This window comes from Melanotaenia boesemani, chromosome 23 (genome assembly GCF_017639745.1).
Source record: "Melanotaenia boesemani isolate fMelBoe1 chromosome 23, fMelBoe1.pri, whole genome shotgun sequence".
In the NCBI taxonomy this organism is placed as follows: Eukaryota; Metazoa; Chordata; class Actinopteri; order Atheriniformes; family Melanotaeniidae; genus Melanotaenia; species Melanotaenia boesemani.
In genome coordinates, this window is record NC_055704.1 from 2,734,987 (window position 1) to 2,753,174 (window position 18,188).

Consider the following 18,188-nt stretch of genomic DNA (forward strand, 5'->3'; position numbering starts at 1 on the left):
TCCAATACAAGTGTGCTTATTATAGGAAAATAGTGCGCAGCCAGTGTCTTCTCAGCTAAGAAAAAACCATCAAATATCTCAAAAGAAGCTGATTATATTTATCAAAACCCCACAGAATACAACAGTGCATCATTTTCAGAGGATTGCCCCTCTCATTGGAATCCTGGTGAAGAAAATAGAAAAACAGCACAGTAGCAGAGTGAGATCTACACTGACATGGTGTGAAGACATGCAGGTGTATACACAACGAGCTCACGAGCTGCTCGACGAAGAGGAAACGCAGTCCTGACGTTCCACACTTCACAGGCTTCCTGAGTTTGGAGGAGTTAAAGTCGGTATTGCTGTTTGTTCTTCGTTCCTTCACCAGCTGGAGTTTCCTCCCCAGTCAGCCAGGAGAGAAGAAGGGAGTCTGTACAGAGCATCAACCCTCAAACCTGGAGGCTGAGCACAGCCTCTTCGCCCAAAGTCTGAAGTTTGATTCAGAGTCTGAAGAATAAAACTACAAAATGATCATCAAACTCAAAGCTGCAATAAAGAGACAGAAAATAATCCCAACATGGAGACTAATGGGACATCTTCACTTTTCCCTCCAACAAGGCGGCAATTTGTGTTTTATTTGTCAGCAGAAAGTCATTAACAGCCTAATTTGTGAGTGAATATAATAAATTTCATTCAAATTTTGTGGAAATAAATCTGCATGAGTAATCTCTACCCCTTGGTTTGGGTTTCTGATGGCATGTAATCTCATTACTCTTACCAATTCTGGCCATTTAATTATTGTTACTATATTATTAACTGTCTTTCTAATGATTGTTGTCCAAAAAAACAAAAGAAAAAAATTTTTCTGTTTTTTTTTTTCTGTGTTAAACTTGTAGATAAAGAGAGTGATTCAGATCAGATTCTGATCGAAATGATTGAGTTCTTTTATGAACAAGCTTCTCTTCAAACAGGAACAAATGAGCTTACAAATTTTTCAGAAAACAAAATACAAGGCAAAAAGAATCTAAACAATGAATATGGCCAAAATATTTCTGTAAATTTTTACAGAATTAAAAAATAAATTCGGTCAAATAAAGATTTTAGCGCTTTTATTGTTGTTTGAAAATGTTTGTTTTCTATATGTAAAACAGACTATTTAAGTTTTTTGTTTCCTGGAACGATTTTTAAAAATTTGATGACTCATCCTGCACGGTCCTAACTCTGCATCCAATGAAATTAACTGACATGAATTTGGATAATCGGGTAACCAATCAGAGCACAGATCCTTCTGAACACTTCAGGATGAATGTGGAAAGGCGGCGGTTCAGAGCTGACCAATCAGAGCAGAGAAGCTGCTCATTCATAAGAAATTGAAGGTGTAGCTCCACCCCCTACGTTTTGCGTAACCCCGCCCACTGACAAAATTGAAAAATGCCTGAAACTACAAGGGTTGGGGTGGGAGGTGTGGGGCGATCAGGGGGCGGAGAGTGGGCAGGACGGGATGCGCAGGCAGAAGGGATTGACAGACAGCTGCTCAGCTACACCACAGAGCGTCTTTGAGGTGGAAGACTTCCCCCTCCTGAATCTCCTCAGCTACACATGAACCTGAAGTTTATCAGTGTGAGGCGTTAGTGCTGTTAGCTGCCTGTCAGCAGCTCCAGCAGCTCTGGAAAGCTGTGGAGACTCGCGGCAGCTGCAGGAAGTTGCTGCTGCTATGATTTGAACTGCTGTCTGTCACCAGATGAGGATCAGCAGGTAAAGAATAAAGTCCGGTGTTACTTTTACACCCCTCAAAAGCACAAATCTGACCCATTGCTGAAACTGTGAAAGAATAGAAGTCTGAAACTAGCAGATCTACACCACATAAGTTCACATCCCCTCATATGCGTTGGTGGGCATGGTTTTCTATGCCTGCACGGTGAGGACCCGCCTACCTGCATCTGGAGGGAGGGGCTGTGGGGTTTTAAATTTTTCTTGTGACGTAGATAACCTCTCTATGTCATAAAAAACATAACCTGGTTTTACCCTGTAGAGATAAGTGGAGCCATTATTTACCCACAAAATATTTTAAATAAATTAAAAAAATACAAATTTTATCAACAATATGTAGTTTTCATCACAATTAAGTAATTCTGTGTTGTTCGCAGCTCAAAAAACACATTTTTCGGTGCACTACCCCTTTAAATGTAAATAATATCTGTTGTTGAAACCTGGGCTGACATCTGTTTAATGTGGCCAAAAACTTTCACATTATATTATTATTGTGATTTTTGTAGAAAACCTGAAAAAATATATATTGCTATTAATCAATTCACTTTTGTATTTAGACTTTTTCTTTTGGTAGTGAATTCTAATCAAGGTATTAAGTAAGGAACTTTAAAAAGTGCACAAAAGAAAAACATCTTTTATATATGGTTTAAATTAAGACGACGATGAGCATATTATCAACATAATATTAATATTTCATTCTTTTAACATCACATTTACTGTCTAATGAAGTAACTTCTTCCCCCTGACCAATCACAGTCCAGGATTATAACAAAGAGAAAATACTGCTAAACTAATTATTTAATGTGATGAACATCCTGAACCATGCCAGCCCAATTCCATGTCCTCACACCTCGTAATGAAGGTCGTTCAGCTCCAGTCTCGTGTAATGGCGTCGGTCAAAAGACTCCATCGCCTTCCGTCCGCCGATAGCCAGGGCCAAAGTGAGCACAGCAAGTCCCAGCACCATGAACGCCACCACGCCACTCTTCAATGCCCCCTGGGCTGCCACCGCCTTCCCCCGGCTGGAGCTTGGACTCTTGGAGGCGTGGTCAAGTTGAGTGGCATGGTCCGATTGGAGGGCGGGGTCAGGTCGGGAGACTTGGTCCGATTGGAGGGCGGGGTCAGGTCGAGGGACGTGGTCCGACTGGAGGGCGGGGTCAGGTCGGGAGACGTGGTCTGATTGGAGGGTGGAGTGAGGTCGGGGGACGTCGTCTGATTGGAGGGTGGGGTCAGGTCGGGAGACGTGGTCTGACTGGAGGGCGGGGTCGGGTCGGGAGACGCGGTCTGACTGGAAGGTGGGGTCAGGTTGGGGGACGTGGTCTAACTGGAGGGTGGGGTGAGGTTGGGGGATGTGGTCTGATTGGAGGGTGGGGTGAGGTTGGCGGACGTGGTCTGACTGGAAAGCGTCTTTGGGTACAATGATGAGACTTGTTGCAGAAGTCTTCCTGGTGGTGGTTGGCTCTGTTGTGGTGGTGCTGGTAGTGGTGGTGGGTGTGATAGTGGTGGTAGTAGGTGTAGTAGTAGAAAGGCAGGTGGGAGTGGTTCTGGGAGTGGTTGTAGTTGTGGTGGTTATAGTTTGAGGTGTTACTGTAGTTCTAAGCTCCGCATCTTTGCTCGCTTTTGCAACAGGAAGTAATGTGGTAGAGCTCAGAGGGGGCTGGGTGGTGGTGACGGTGCTGACGGGATGAGATTTTCCTTTCTTGGTGGTTTTGTTTTGCTTTTTGCTGGTTTTGTTTGGTTTTCTTGAGGTGATGGTGGGAGACGGTGTAGTTGTTGTTGTTGTTGTTATGACAGCAGTGGTGGGTGGAGCAGTAGCCACAGGCATCGTGGCAATGATGATAATGGGAGGAGGTTCTGTGGTGGGCGGGGCCTGTGTGGTGGTTGGAGTTACAGTTGTTGTAGTTGATGTGGTGGTGGGTGGTGGTGGTGTTGTTGGCGTGGTGGTGGTGCTGACAGGTCTCAGGATGGGAGGATGACTTAAACCTGCAGAGAAGAGAAAAAACAACTCGACAAGATGATGTTTGACCAGCTTTTATGGAGAGTCATTTACTTAATAATTAAATAAGTATATATCCCATAAAAATACATACAAAATAAATTAATACAATACAAATGTTTAAATATTTATTTAATAGCACTTATTAATTCCTTATTAATTAATTTATTAATATTATTCAATTTCTTTATATATACTTTTTTTTTTATTTCTACCTGCCTGCCTACCACTTATATTTCATAATGGTGTTACATTTGATGTGGAACTTTTTCATTCGACATTTTTGTTTCAGGTTCTTATATTTGAATGAAAGGTTATCTGTGTGGGTGTGTTAGGAATTCTCAAACCCGACTGACCAATCATAGCCAAGTGTTTTCCCACTAGGCTCCGTTCAGGGTAATCCAGTGTCATGTATATTGTAAATGTATATTTTATTAATTTATTTTTTATTTATTTTATGGGATATTAATTCCTTTTAGTATTTATTTATTAATTCATTTTTCAAACAAACACTTTCCTTTCATTAATTTTTACAGTTAACAACATAGGGAACATTCCTCGGTGGCACAGTGATACATAAAAAGAGTTGGGGATGAAATGAAATGCAGGACACATTTAGGAACAGTAACCCAATAAATAATGATATTAGTTAAAACGAATAAACAAGTTAATGAAAAAAAAGGCAAACAAACGAGCTAAGTAAAATAAAATGGAAGCAAAGCTATATTTGTAGACAAGACATCTTTCCAAACATCATTACAGCCTATTTAATCTGCTAAATATTGGGTGACACAAGTCCATCTTTAGTTGCAGGTTTGCTTTCATTTGTTTCATTATGTAGACCTGTTGAGGTTTTTGAAACCACTGTGTCCTGGTTGGTGCCTCCTCCCTTTCCAGTTAATCATTTTTTTTGATTATGTTATGCTATGTCATTAGTGGGTCAAAGGGAATATCTATTAGTAAAATCCTCTCTATTTCTACTTTAATACTTTTCCAGTAGTCCTGGATCAGGGGGCAGTCCCAGAGAATGTGTGTAAGGTCTCCAGTCTTCCCACTACAGCAGCATTGTAGTGAGGGTGTTTTCACTGTGTGGAGACAATCAGAGGAGTGTATCTGGTTATTAATTTCCAGTTGTATTATTTTGCAAGCTTCGTCTTCTGTTAGTTTTTTCATATTCAGAGGTTCTAAGAATTCCCTTACATAAGCTTTATTTTTAATCCATTTTCTTGGCTCTTGTATAACTGTCCGTAATATGTTGCAAATGCCTCTGAGATTTCTTTAGGTTGTGTTTTTATCTGGTTGGAGTCTGGGTGTCTGATTTGGCTTGATTGAAGTTTTTGTAGCTGAAAAGCCAACAGCTTGCTCACTTTGTTACACATTTCCTAAAATGTTCTAGCAAATCTGAGAGCTCCTTCTACTTTGTATGTTAATAGCTCATCTAGCTCTTTTAATTTCCTGTTCCAAATCTATTTGTTTTGCATGTCTTTGTTTCTTTAAGTTGGATCCAATTAAAATGAATGTACCTCTGATTGTAGCTTTGCTGTCCTCACATAATATTAGAGGGGAAATATTTCCATCATCATTTATAGAGAAGTATTCACTCATTGCATTTTCTATCTCTTGTTTATTGGAAGGATCTGTTAGAAGGGAGACATTAAGTCTCCAGTGTCTAAAGTGTGTCTCCAATCCTATGGCTATGGTCTGAGATGGTAATCGGGTCGATCCTGCATTCTTTTACCCTGTATAAATCTTTCTTTTTTAGAATTCAGATAAAGTCAATTCGTGTGTAGCTTCCATGTACTTGTCACCAAAAAGTGAAGTCTTTATCATTTGGGTGCAGAGGTCGCCAGACTTCTACCAGACCCATCTCCTTTATCATATTTAACAAGGCTCTGGCCTTTTTAGAGAAAGGTCTGGTATTTGACGGCATTCTGTGAATTTTATTATTAGGTATACAGTTAAAGTCTCCTCCTATCAGGATTATTACTTCTCCCTTTTCAGTCACTAGTGCTGCGATATTCTTTATGAGCGTAGGGTGGTCTTCATTGGGGGTGTAAACATTTAAGATGGTCAGTTTTATGCCTTCAGCTGGACTGATCACCATCACTTAGCGGCCTTCTTTGTCTTCTAATGGTTTCTCATTATTAGAAGGTACAGACTTGAACAGAACAGCGACTCCTCTCTTCTTTCCATTATTGTAGCTTGCCCCATAAATCTGGTCGACCCACTTTCTCTTCAGCTTTAACTGTTTAGTTACAGATAAATGCCTTTTTTGGATGAGAGCTATAGTGCATTTCAACATTTTTAATTGGTTTAGAATTTCTTTTTTTCACCTATGGTCATGACCTGTGGGTAGTGACCGAAAGAACAAGATCGCGATTCGCGAGTACAAGCGGCCGAAATGAGTTTCCTCCGCAGGGTGGCCAGGCTCTCCCTTAGAGATAGGGTGAGAAGCTCGGTGATCCGGGAGGGGCTCAGAGTAGAGCCGCTGCTCCTCCACATCGAGAGGAGCCAGATGAGGTGGCTCGGGCATCTGGCTAGGATGCCTCCTGGACGCCTCCCTGGTGAGGTGTTCCCGGCACGTCCCACCGGAAAGAGGTCCCGGGGAAGACCTAGGATGCGCTGGACAGACTACATCTCTCGGCTGGCCTGGAAACGCCTCGGGATCCCTCCGGATGAGCTGGTGAATGTGGCCGGGGAGAGGGAAGTCTGGGTTTCCCTGCTTAGGCAGCTGCCCCCGCAACCCGACTCCGGATAAGCGGCAGAAAATGGATTGATGGATAGAATTTCTTTTCTTTTAACAGGGTTATTAATTTCTTTAACATTATAACTATTAATATTTAGGAAATCCATTTTACTTGTAATGTGTAATTCTGTATCTGTGTCTAGATATGCTTGTTAGAAAAGGACAAAAATAAAAAGGAAGTATCTAAAATTCTGCATGTCTCATAAAAAAAGTGCCATTTAAAATTTGCCAGGGATGAACATAAAGAACCATAACAATGAACAGCTGAACTTCCAGCTTATGAATCAAGCTTTGGCGTTTCACTGTGCTCAACCCTGGTGGCGTTGGGGCAGAGGTGTGGCCTGACCTCTCTGCTACCTTGTGCAATAGCGACCCTTACCGTAGAGGGTCTTGGTGAGTGTGTCCCACTCACGTCCTAGGCTCGGACTCCGTCTGGACTTGGACTAAAATGGTATTTATTCATTTAATTATGAATAAAACGGCTCTCCATATGCTTTTAGCGCCTGTTTCTTTAAAAAACTGCATGCCCTGCCCTGATTAGACAGTTTATTTGTCCAAAATTACAACGAGAAGCTGCAAGTGTTAACCAATAGAAAGGCACTATGCCAGTGTGTTTCACAGTGATGTCATCACGTACTGGACTGACCAGGAGCGGAAAGCCATCAGAATGAGCTCACCAGAGCAGGAAAACAGATTTTATGTGTTCTCAAAATCTTCACCTTTGTAGATGTCGTAGGTGTTGATGCCGTCCTGAGCCTTCATTAGAGGACAGTCCTGCTCGCTCTGACAGTGGAACAGGATGCAGTTATCATCACCAGGCGCTTTGATGGAGTTGAACACGGCCATGTTGCATCTGGCACCTTCAGATACACAAAGTTTTGATCTTTAAACACGTTATCCAGACACAGATCACAGTCTCCTTCTCTTGCTCCTGATCTGTTGCTTTAAGTCAGCATAATATAAAATTATTAGCATGTGGCTAATAAGCATATCAATATAAAGCCACATTACTGTTTATTATCAATAATTTATTGAGAAATGGCATCAATAAAACAGTTAGATATCATACACTACATACAATGAGCATAACAAGGATGGTCCAAAAAAAAAAGGTATTTCATTCACACTAATTAAAAAAGTAATTTTTTCTGAAAAAAAAAACAAAAAAACCCCAAAACATTATGCACGTTGTAGACTTTTTTTTTTAACTCTGCCCTGATTGGACAGTTCATTTGTCCAAAACTACAGTGGGAAGCGGCAAGTGTTAACCAATATGTATATATATATATATATATATTCGTCATTCGGTCAAACAAGGTCTGCGTCAGGTGCTGGGGAACCAGAGCACCCTGGCGAGAAGTTGGCTACTGGAACAAGACGGAAATGGACGAGAGGCGACAACAAGGCTCTGTTGGAATGCTACTACTCCAGTAACCCTAGTCAGTGGGGTTACATGCAGAGAATGTAGGAAATATGGAATCTTCGAAACCCACAATCAACACTCACTGCCAAACAACTAGTAGCTCAACGTTCCAACATCCACAGATGGCAGCTGCTGTCACAGCTTGAGATTGACGAGGTACAACACAAATGCTACGGTAAGGGGGAGCCAGGATGTCAAGTCAGGGGGGAGTTAACAACAACTCCCCATGCAGAGATTGGGTACGAAGCCCCAATAAGCACAATCACGCTGCGTGAGGCAGCGACTGACCTAAGAGATAAGATCATGACAAAAATGAACATCAGGCAAACCCGACGCCAATTACAGAGGATGAGTGATGCACCATCGGAAAGTCTCCTGGAAGATGTGAATGCAGCTTTGAGAACGATTCCTACAATGACCATCACTGAAACCAATGAGCTGATCTACACCTCAGCAGCTGTGATCCTTGAGGTGCTTGGCTATCAACCAAAGAGCAACCATAAAGATACATATCCACCATGGAAGAGGAGGTTGGATGCTAAAATCAAGGCAGCTCGGAGAGAAGTGAGCCAACTATCAGAGCTCCAGAAAGGTGCAATGAAAAAACAGGTACCCAGGAGGTACAGCCAGATGCCCATACCTCAAGCACTTGAAACTGCCAAACAGCGACTCCAAGCCTTGGCCACCTGCCTAAAGAGGTACACGAGAGAAATTAAAGCAAGACAAATAAACCGGCTGTTCTCAACTCAACCAGCTAAAGTGTACTCTCAGTGGCAGGGTAATAACAACAGGGCAGACCCGCCAAGGCTGGAGACTGAACAATACTGGAAAAGCGTATGGGAGAAGTAGGCATCACACAACAGTGGTGCACAGTGGGTGATGGATCTAAGAGCAGACCACAGCAACCTCCCTGAACAAGAACCAGTAACCATCACAGTGGCAGACATTCAATAAAAAGTTTCAGGTATGAAAAACTGGACAGCACCAGGGCTTGACATGGTTCACACCTACTGGCTGAAGAAGCTAACTGCACTCCATGAGCGCCTGGCAGCACAAATGACCCAGCTGCTAAAGGATGGGACCCACCCTGAATGGCTAACTGAAGGCTGGACAATCCTTATCCAGAAGGATCCCCTAAAGGGAATGACGGACAATGACCTGTCTCCCCACCACATGGAAGCTCATGTCAGGCATCATAGATAAGTGAGCACATGGATCAATACATGAGCACAGCACAGAAGGGCATTGGTAAAAATACCAAAGGAGCAAAACACCAGCTGCTGGTAGATAGAACAGTCGCTTGGGACTGCAGAACCAGGAATACCAATCTGTGCACTGCCTGGATTGATTACAAGAAAGCCTATGACTCAATGCCACACACATGGATCATGGAATGCTTGGAGATGTATAACATCAACAGGACTCTAAGAGCCTTCATTGCAAACTCAATGCGGCAGTGGAAGACCACCCTTGAGGCCAACTGCAAGCCAATTGCACAAGTGTCCATCAAATCTGGCATATACCAAGGAGATGCCCTGTCCCCTGTGCTGTTCTGCACAGGTCTGAACCCCCTCAGCCAAATAATCATCAAGACTGGCTATGGTTACCGACTCAGGAATGGGTCCACCATCAGTCACCTCCTCTACATGGATGACATCAAGCTGTACGCCAAGAGCGAGCGAGACATTGACTTACTGATCCACACAACCAGGATCTACAGCAATGACATCGGAATGTCATTCGGAGTTGAGAAGTGTGGGCGGATGGTGACAAAGAGAGGGAAGGTAGTCCATACAGAAGGGGTCTCACTCCCAGACGGCAGAATAGCAGACACTGAGGACAGCTACAAGTACCTTGAAATCCCACAAGCAAATGGCAACCTCGAACAGGCCATAAGAAAAGCAGCCACAGCGAAATACCTCCAACGAGTAAGGCAAGTCCTAAGGAGTCAGCTCTATGGCAAGAACAAGGTCCAGGCAATTAACAGCTATGCCCTGCTGGTCATCAGATATCCTGCAGGAATAATAAGCTGGCCAAAGGTAGAGATTCAGACCACAGATGTGAAAACACGAAAGCTCCTGACCATGCATGGAGGGTTCTGCCCCAAATCCAGCACCCTGGGACTGTACACTAAGTGCAAGAAAGGAGGCAGAGGTCTAGTGAATGTCAGAACCACTACCCAGGATGAAACATCCAACATCCTTGAATACATCAGGAAGATGGCCTCAACTGACAAAGTGCTGGGTGAATGTCTCAGGCAGTGGAAAACAGATCATGTGGTGATGGAGGAACCATCATGGGAGGAAAAGCCCCTCCATGGGATGTACCACTGACAGATAACTGAATCGTGGCTGATATCGAGAAATCCTACAATGGCTGGAAAGGGCTGGACTGAAAGACAGCACAGAGGCACTGTTCATAGCTGCACAGGAGCAGGTCTTGAGCACCAGAGCAATAGAGGCCTAGATCTACCATACAAGACAAGACCCCAGGTGTAGACTGTGCAAAGAGGCCCCTGAGACAATCCAGCACATAACTACAGGGTGTAAGATGCTGGCAGGGAAAGCTTACAAGGAGCGTCATAACCAAGCGGAGTACAGACTGGAAGCCCCGAGGTCAAGGTGGGAAACACCTCCGAAGGTGGTAGAGAATAACCGAGCTAAGATCCTGTGGGACTTCCAGATCCAGGCCGACAAAATGGTAATGGCAAACCAGCCAGACATTGTGGTGATGGACAAACAACAGAGGAAAGCCGTTGTGGTTGACATCTCAATACCAAGCGATTGCAACATCAGGAAAAAGGAACATGAGAATCTGGAGAAATACCAAGGCCTAAAAGAAGAACTTGAGAAGGCCTGGAAAGTAAAGGCAACAGTGGTGCCCGTAGTCATCGGAGCACTCGGGGCAGTAACCCCCAAACTGGAAGAGTGGCTACAGCAGCACATCTCGGTCCAGAAGAGTGCAGTCCTAGGAACAGCAAAGACACTGCGCATAACCCTCAAGAGGACCTGAGCTTGGATAGATGAGAGACCGCCCAAGGAGGGCGAGGGGACAATTTATACATATATATATATATATATATATATATATATATATATATATATATATATATATATATATATATATATATATATATACATGTACATCAGTACATGTAGATTTAATTCATTTATAAAATTAGAAATAAAAATAAAATTAAAAAACCAGTTGCTAGAGAACTATTTTTCCTCATTCCTGAATCAGATACTGGTGTATACGGGACATCTGGAGCAAAACAAATCATATAAAAATATTCGAACCTAATCTTAAATGAAGTGATTTTTCTTCTTTATGACCAAACATTTCTTCTTCTAATTTTATGCAGCATTTTATCTTTATCATAATGAGCTGATCCTGATATCAGCAGGTCAGTACCAGGAAAGTGTAATCTGAGCCAGCTTAGTGGATCTATCCATCTGCTTGGATAAATTTCTGGAGGCATCATCGTCTTTGCTCACCTGATCTGACTTCCTCTGAGCAGCAGGCGAGGACGCAGTCTCTCTCGGATCGGACCGCCCGGGTGTCCGTGGCCGTCGTGGCTATGCTCATGGCTACTCTGACGTTGACGGTTACCCCCTGATGCTGTCTGGAGAAACACGTCTCTGGTTCGAGAGCTGATGCAGGAAGTGACATCATCATCATGAGTGCAGTGGAGATGAGCAGGCCGAGCTTCGGTGAAGGTGGGAAGAAGGCTGGAGGAGTCATGGCTGCAGCAGATCCAGGTGAATCGGAAAGGCCTCGGAGCGAAGATCTACACAGATGTTCTGCAGAGAGTCATGTGACAGGTAGGTCAGTCACCTGAGCAGAACATGAGCTGCTCCAATCTGTCGCCAACAAGATGGATGTGATGTAGATGTCATGGCTGTTCTACAGGGACCGTCATTTAGAGCAACACTGATCTGAAACATGATGGTTTGTCTGCAGTCTTCAAACACTCATCTCAGCGTCCCAGATCTGTTTCTGAACCACAAAGAGCTAAATTAGAAACAGATCTGTGGAGACATAAATAGAAAACTAAAAATGGATGCTGCTCCTGAAGGAGGTGGAGAGGCTGCTTCCATTTTTAGATCTGTGAAGGAGGTCAGAACGCAGGTTGGATCAGGAATTAGAACCATGATTTATTGAAGAGCTGAGAGTAGAAGAAATTAGTAGCTGTTTTTATTCTCACTGTATTGTCCGTGAGATGGACCTGACCATGTGTAAGCCACCTCTGACCTGATCTGACCAACCTGGAGTCCATCATTCCACGGACAGAAAAACCACAAGTAGAAAACATTCAGGACAGCTGCTGCTGGGGGTGGTAGGAACTGATTTAGAAATTAGTTATTGATAAATGTCCAAGGACTTTTATTAATATGCAACAAAAATATTACAGAAAAATATCAACCATGGGGCACCACCAAGAGAAATCTCATGGAAACAAATATCTAAACATATTGATCTCGAAGGGATCACCAATGTCGGCTCTCATGGGACACTGTCCTCCAGGTTTTAGATGTTTTTAAGTTGAAACACAACTGATGTAAATGAAATGGTTCTCCAACAGCTCTCATTAAGTTGAATCAGGTGTGTTGCAGCAGGAATACATCTAAAACCTGCATGAAACTGGCTCAGGAGGTCAGAAGACTTTTTATCCTGCGGTCCCACATATCTAGCAGGAGTGGGTGGTTTTAAGGTTGTCTTGGGGGAAACGGGTGGTTTTACTGTCTGATTTGTAAAGTATGTTGACCTTGATGTCATAATCAAAACAATGAAATGGAATATTAGAACTCTTGAAAATGTAACAACATATACAGAGTGAAAAGCAGGTACAATGGAGCCTTGGGGTACACCACAAAAGAGAGGGGTAATGAAAAATGAATAATTACCAAAATGTAGAGAAAAAAACTCCTCTCAATCAGGTGTGATTTAAACTAGGTTACAGCACAGCCTTTGATACAACACACCGATGAAGGTCTGCTGGTTCGAAGGCTGCAGGTGGTCTAAAAGCATTCAGCTGAATTTTCTGAGTCAGCAGTAAAAAGGAGGCAATTAAAACTCTAAGAGGAGCTGTTTTTCAGTGCTGTGACCTGATTTAAAACCAAACTGGAGCTTTTCACATCTGTTATGAGCATCTACTAATATCTGGAACTGATTAAAAACAATTTTCTATAAAACTTTAGACAGAAATGTAGTCTTTTGATTTAAAGCTGCACATCAGCATGTTAAAAAACAGCTGGAAAACCACCTGACACGAAAGAATTAATACAGATTTTAAATAAGAAAACTCTGCCCAATAAAGTATAAAACTTTCTTTTTAGAGCCGAAAAGGAAGTTGGTCTGGAGGACCTGAAGGCCTAGTCTGATTAACAGCATCATCACGTTAATATTGAATTTTAGACATAAGAGAGAACATGTAAAATATTTGTTGTCAAATAAATATACAATGAAGACACTAAGCTGCAAATAAAATGTGAGAATATGTGTTATTAAGAGCGGGGACTCACCGGGCAGCTTGTGTGAATGGTCCTTCTGCAGCTTTTTGAGTCCACAGTCCACAAACAAGGACTTTAGTCCGTCTCCTGTGAGACACACAGTGCTGTTAATTTATCTTATCTGCTTCACAGATTCATCTTATCTGCTTCTCAGATGTGTATTGATCCACTATCAGCACCGTCATAACCAGGTGCACCTTGGTGTATCTGGGACTTATCATAACCAAACACAGACGGAAGAACATTACAGACAAAATTATTCACTTTGCAAATAAAAACAGATTTTAGTTTGTTTAAATTCATACTTACACCAGACAAACACTGATAGCAAAGGTCTCATGAAATTAAATTTAATGTTTTCTTTTTTCCAATAAGAGGAAGTACAATGTTTATATCCCTTTATATTTCATATTTCCACAGCAATAAAGATTATTACACACTCTATACTTGTGTGATTTTTTTTTATTTAAGGAGCAAAGAATATTGGCATCTTCAATGATATACATTAAAAAATATAATAAATTGATGGTATCATATCGAAAGAGAAAGCGTTAGTATCGTCCATCCATAGGTGGAGCCTGATCAGGCCACTGGAGCTGACCATTCAGAGCAGACCACGCTTTCTGTGGAAGGAACAGCTTCATTTTCTTCTGTAAGGAAGTAGGACTCCAAAAGATGCTTCATGGAAACGTTTAGCATAATTTTTTATTAAACTGATAGATGGTTGGTTGTAGCTTAGAAGGTAAAGCAGTAATCTCACAGTTTAAAAGCAATCATAAGCCAAGATGTTCCCCACATCAATGAAACTAAGTTTGAAGCTTAAACACAGGAAAAGATTCAGTCTCAGCCACAAGAACAGAGTGAAAACTGTAAATAATAGATAATAATAGTAATTATTAGTTAATTGTTCTTATTAATTATTAAAAATTCAGTAGATTAATTCATCTCAGGTTTAGGGCTGGTATCACCACTACTGACACAAAACAGCCACCGCCCTCTGATACCACTACTCAACTGTCTAACGTCAAAGCTTAGTTAGCCCAAAATGTTTAAAACAGAGCAAGGGAAAGACTGAGATTATGCTGTTTGAAATGCCCGCTTTGACTGGGGAGCCTCCTAAAATTTTGTTCATCCCAAAGTCACCAGCCTTGGTTTCACCATGGACGACGATTTTAAACGTGACAACCAGGTCAATGCCGTTTTAAAATTGAGTTTTATTACCTTCGTCTTTGATCAAAGGTGAAATGTTTTTTGTCTTTGTTTTTGGACAGGTTGTGCATGCTTTTATTTCTTCTCGTCTGGGCTACTGCAACGCTCTTTACTCAGGCATCTGCAATAACGCACTCTGTCTTTTAAAGTTAGTCCAGAACTTCGTGGCACGACTTTTAACTGGGGCCAGGAAATGCAAACATGTCACCTCTATTTTAGCCTCTTTGCACTGGCTGCCTGTATGTTTTAGAATTGATTTTAAGATCTTATTGTTTGTATTTAAAGACCCACTTTTATTCTCTGGATTTAACACCATGCGAGTTGTGTGTTCCTCTCTGTCTTTTTATTTATTTGATCTTTTTACTTGTTTTTATTTTTTTTATAAGAGCTGGTGGAACTAAACAGAGAAACACTTGGTTATTGTTTTCATTGATATTATTTGATGTGCAGCATTTTGGAGAAATGTTATTGTTTTTAAAATGTGCTTTATACTGATGTATCTTGATCAGGAGATGTGGAAAAATTGGCTCTCAGGCAAAAACGTCTCTGGACGCTGACTTGAATAATAAAAAGAAGTTTATTACAAAAGTTCAGACATCAAAACAGATTTCTGCAGCAAAATCTGGAGGTCCCAAAACTAGAACGAAGACCTAAAGACCTGATGTGTTATTCTGTCTTATATAGGGTTTAAACAAAGAAAATTCCTCAGTCCTGTGTCCTCCAATCATAGTTTGCCTATAGGATGCTCATTTGCATGGAATGCATGTTCTTGTGTCAATCCAGTCTGTGGGACAGAGAACCTTATATGGTAAAGACTTAAGTGTGTACCATACAAATGCTATGCTTAGATACCTTAATAGATGAAGTGGATATGATTGAACTTACCTAATTCAGTTCAATTTGATTCACAACTGCCTGGTTCGATTAGATTTAGATTAAATCCTATGTTTATTTCCAGATAAATTTATAAATTTAACTTATGTAACACAATTCTAATTGAATAATTGATATTTGGGAGTAATCAGATTACTGTAATGATCTGATGCTAATGTGGGATCCTACGGTCTTAGAGTTAGCTGCTAATGTGGGAGGAAGAGGAGAATGGTGGACATCCAGCAGTTTGTCTTCTCTTCTTGTTTTCTGGCTTTAAATAACAATAAATCTACTGTTTATTTAAACACGGAGTTGTCCCTTTTTTGCTCTGGTGATTTAGTCACACAGGAAGTGATGATTGTTTTAACCAATCAATGGATTGCTATGCATCAAGCTCTACCCTTTTGGGTCAGATTGGCAAGATTGGGACCCCAACAGAAAGTTCCCATAACAGTTGGATGCTTTAGATATTCTGGTTTCTTTTCCGGTTTTTGCCTGTGAAAACAATGAAAAACCAGACCCGTTGGCTAAAGATACCACTGTTGGTGTTTTTTCTGCTGTATTCTAAAAATAAAGCGAACACAAACCTCCTCTATTATCTCTATGCTTATTGTTTTGTTTGCAATCTTTATCTTTATGAGTTCTCTGATGTGCCCCCTAGTGGGATCCTACATCCTACTAGAACCGTAGCAAGCATTTTAATTACGCTAATAACAGATCTGGTTTGCTACGAGAACACAAGATTAAAAAGCAAATATATTGGCTTTACATGTATCCTTTCACAAGAAGGATGCTAACCACTTTTCAAAGAGCAGGGAGTTCTGATTGGTTAGCTACAGTGGCCTGCTCAGTCAGTCTTTGTGAGCTTTGATGAAATTCAAAATTTCATTGGACCAAGATCAAATCCCAGTCAAGTCCTGTCATTAACAATTACTTGTACTTTTCTGTAACTTGTTCATGGATAATAAACATTTGATTTCATGGAGACATTAAGAAGTTTAGCTAGGAAGAAAGTTTGTTTGATTAGAAGACGAGTACTAGCTAGAAAATAAGTAAATATAAAGGATGCCATCTTTATTGTTTGAATTGTTATATATTATTATGTTATTTGTTCATATTTTATTTTTTGTTGTTCTGACCCTGTAAGTAGGCCCATGTGGAATTAAATTATAAAACCAATCAATTTGATCAAAGGTGAAGAACAAAACAAAAAAAACAAAAAACAAAAACGTGGTGCTGACTTGGAGCAAGGATGAGTCTTTACATTAGATTTCTCATTTAAAACATAAAGATTGATCCATAACGGATTTTTGGATTTATTTGGGTTTGGTAGTTTTAGTGGGACGTGAAGGCCGTTTCCATCTAAACAAACTCTGCTTGCCAAACCTAACTAACAGCTTTTTACTTGTTGTAGGGGTGCTCCTGCTGCCTGATCATGGAGCCTAAACTAGGACACAAAGCAGGGAGCAGGAAGATGACTGCAGCCTGGTGTTTGCACCCCCCTCCCGGCTCTACCTCTACGTTCACCGTGGACAACTCGGCGCTGCCATCGTCCTCCGTCGGTCGGTCAGATGAGTCGGCGTTTGCCTGGAAACTAGAGGCTCCAGCAGCTGCGTTAAAACCCGCTTCAGTCCAAGGCTTCACCCATTCCGAGAGGACATGTTGAAATAAAAATAAAAGCCTACTCAGAATAAACCCGCAGAACAATAACGTCTCCGCTTCGGCGGCAGCGGAACATCCAGCGGCTAAAAGCGGCGACGAGTCGGCCGTCACGCGGCGGGGGAGCCGGTCAGCTGCAGCTTCTGTCTCTGGATCATCAACTACATTACATGATGGCTGGTGCGCAAGATGTGCTGCTTCCTCTCCGGAGTCTGACCCATTTTAGTCTTTGTCCTCTGGTAGGGGGAGGGATGAGCCTGCATCCCCACTCTGAGGAAAACACGGTCTTTTTACACCTGAAACCCAGAAAATTATCCCGTTTTCTCGGAAATATCACAAAAAGCTCATCACGAACCTCCAAGAGCAGAGACGTTTAAATAAAAGCAGATTATAAGAGATTAACATGCAGGCTCATCAATAAATGAAGACCGTGAAGAAAACATCAGAAAGAAAAGCTCGTCAGCAGCGCCAGATCCAGACTACATCACATCTGACAAGTCCAGACTTTATAAACCCTCAGCTACTGTATGGAAACCCAACAGAGACGAAAGCAAACATGAAAAACATATTAAATAAGCCAGATTTCAACGAAAAGGCACATCTGAATACTCTGAGATTAAATATATCAAGGCATAAACATAATATTGGTCTGAAGTTGGTCTGAGAAAGGTGGACCGTTAATCATTAAAACATAATTATTTAATATTAGAAGCTAGAGCTTTTAATCCCAGTTACCATGGACACACCATGTTTCCAGCCTCAGCTGTCAGACTGGGAGGTAAAATGATGTAAAATGAATGTATGAATAGATGTAGCAGCATAAAGGTCGACCAGAAGAAGAAAACAGAATTTATTACTAACAGAACTTTGTAGAAATAACACACAGATCAACAGTGACCAAACCTTTTCTCATCTCATCGTTCTCTCAAGTCTTGGCTTTCAGGAGAAAAAATATTGTTATTGAAACAAACACACAACAGATACTATTTCCATGTTTCCACTTTTTCCTCATTTCCAGTT

At 41.5% G+C, this 18,188-nt stretch overlaps 1 protein-coding gene across 1 annotated transcript; it reads right to left on the minus strand.

Annotated features, from left to right (window-relative positions):
- Nucleotides 1-2,382: 2,382 nt before the first annotated feature.
- Nucleotides 2,383-17,631, minus strand: mansc1 (MANSC domain containing 1). The gene is made up of 5 exons (XM_041976982.1): nt 17,025-17,631; nt 13,440-13,514; nt 11,412-11,717; nt 7,211-7,351; nt 2,383-3,732 (listed from the first exon to the last, which is right to left on the minus strand). The coding sequence occupies exons 3-5, from the start codon at nt 11,656-11,658 to the stop codon at nt 2,594-2,596; spliced, it is 1,527 nt and encodes a 508-aa protein (XP_041832916.1). The 5' UTR covers nt 11,659-11,717; nt 13,440-13,514; nt 17,025-17,631; the 3' UTR covers nt 2,383-2,593.
- Nucleotides 17,632-18,188: the final 557 nt, after the last annotated feature.

Coding starts and splice junctions, on each gene's coding strand:
- mansc1 (XM_041976982.1), bottom strand. CDS start 11,658: ATGACTCCTCCAGCCTTCTTCCCACCTTCACCGAAGCTCGGCCTGCTC. Junction 7,352..11,411: donor CTCAGAGGAAGTCAGATCAG/GTGAGCAAAGAC, acceptor GTGTATCTGAAG/GTGCCAGATGCAACATGGCC. Junction 3,733..7,210: donor CACCTACGACATCTACAAAG/GTGAAGATTTTG, acceptor TCTTCTCTGCAG/GTTTAAGTCATCCTCCCATC.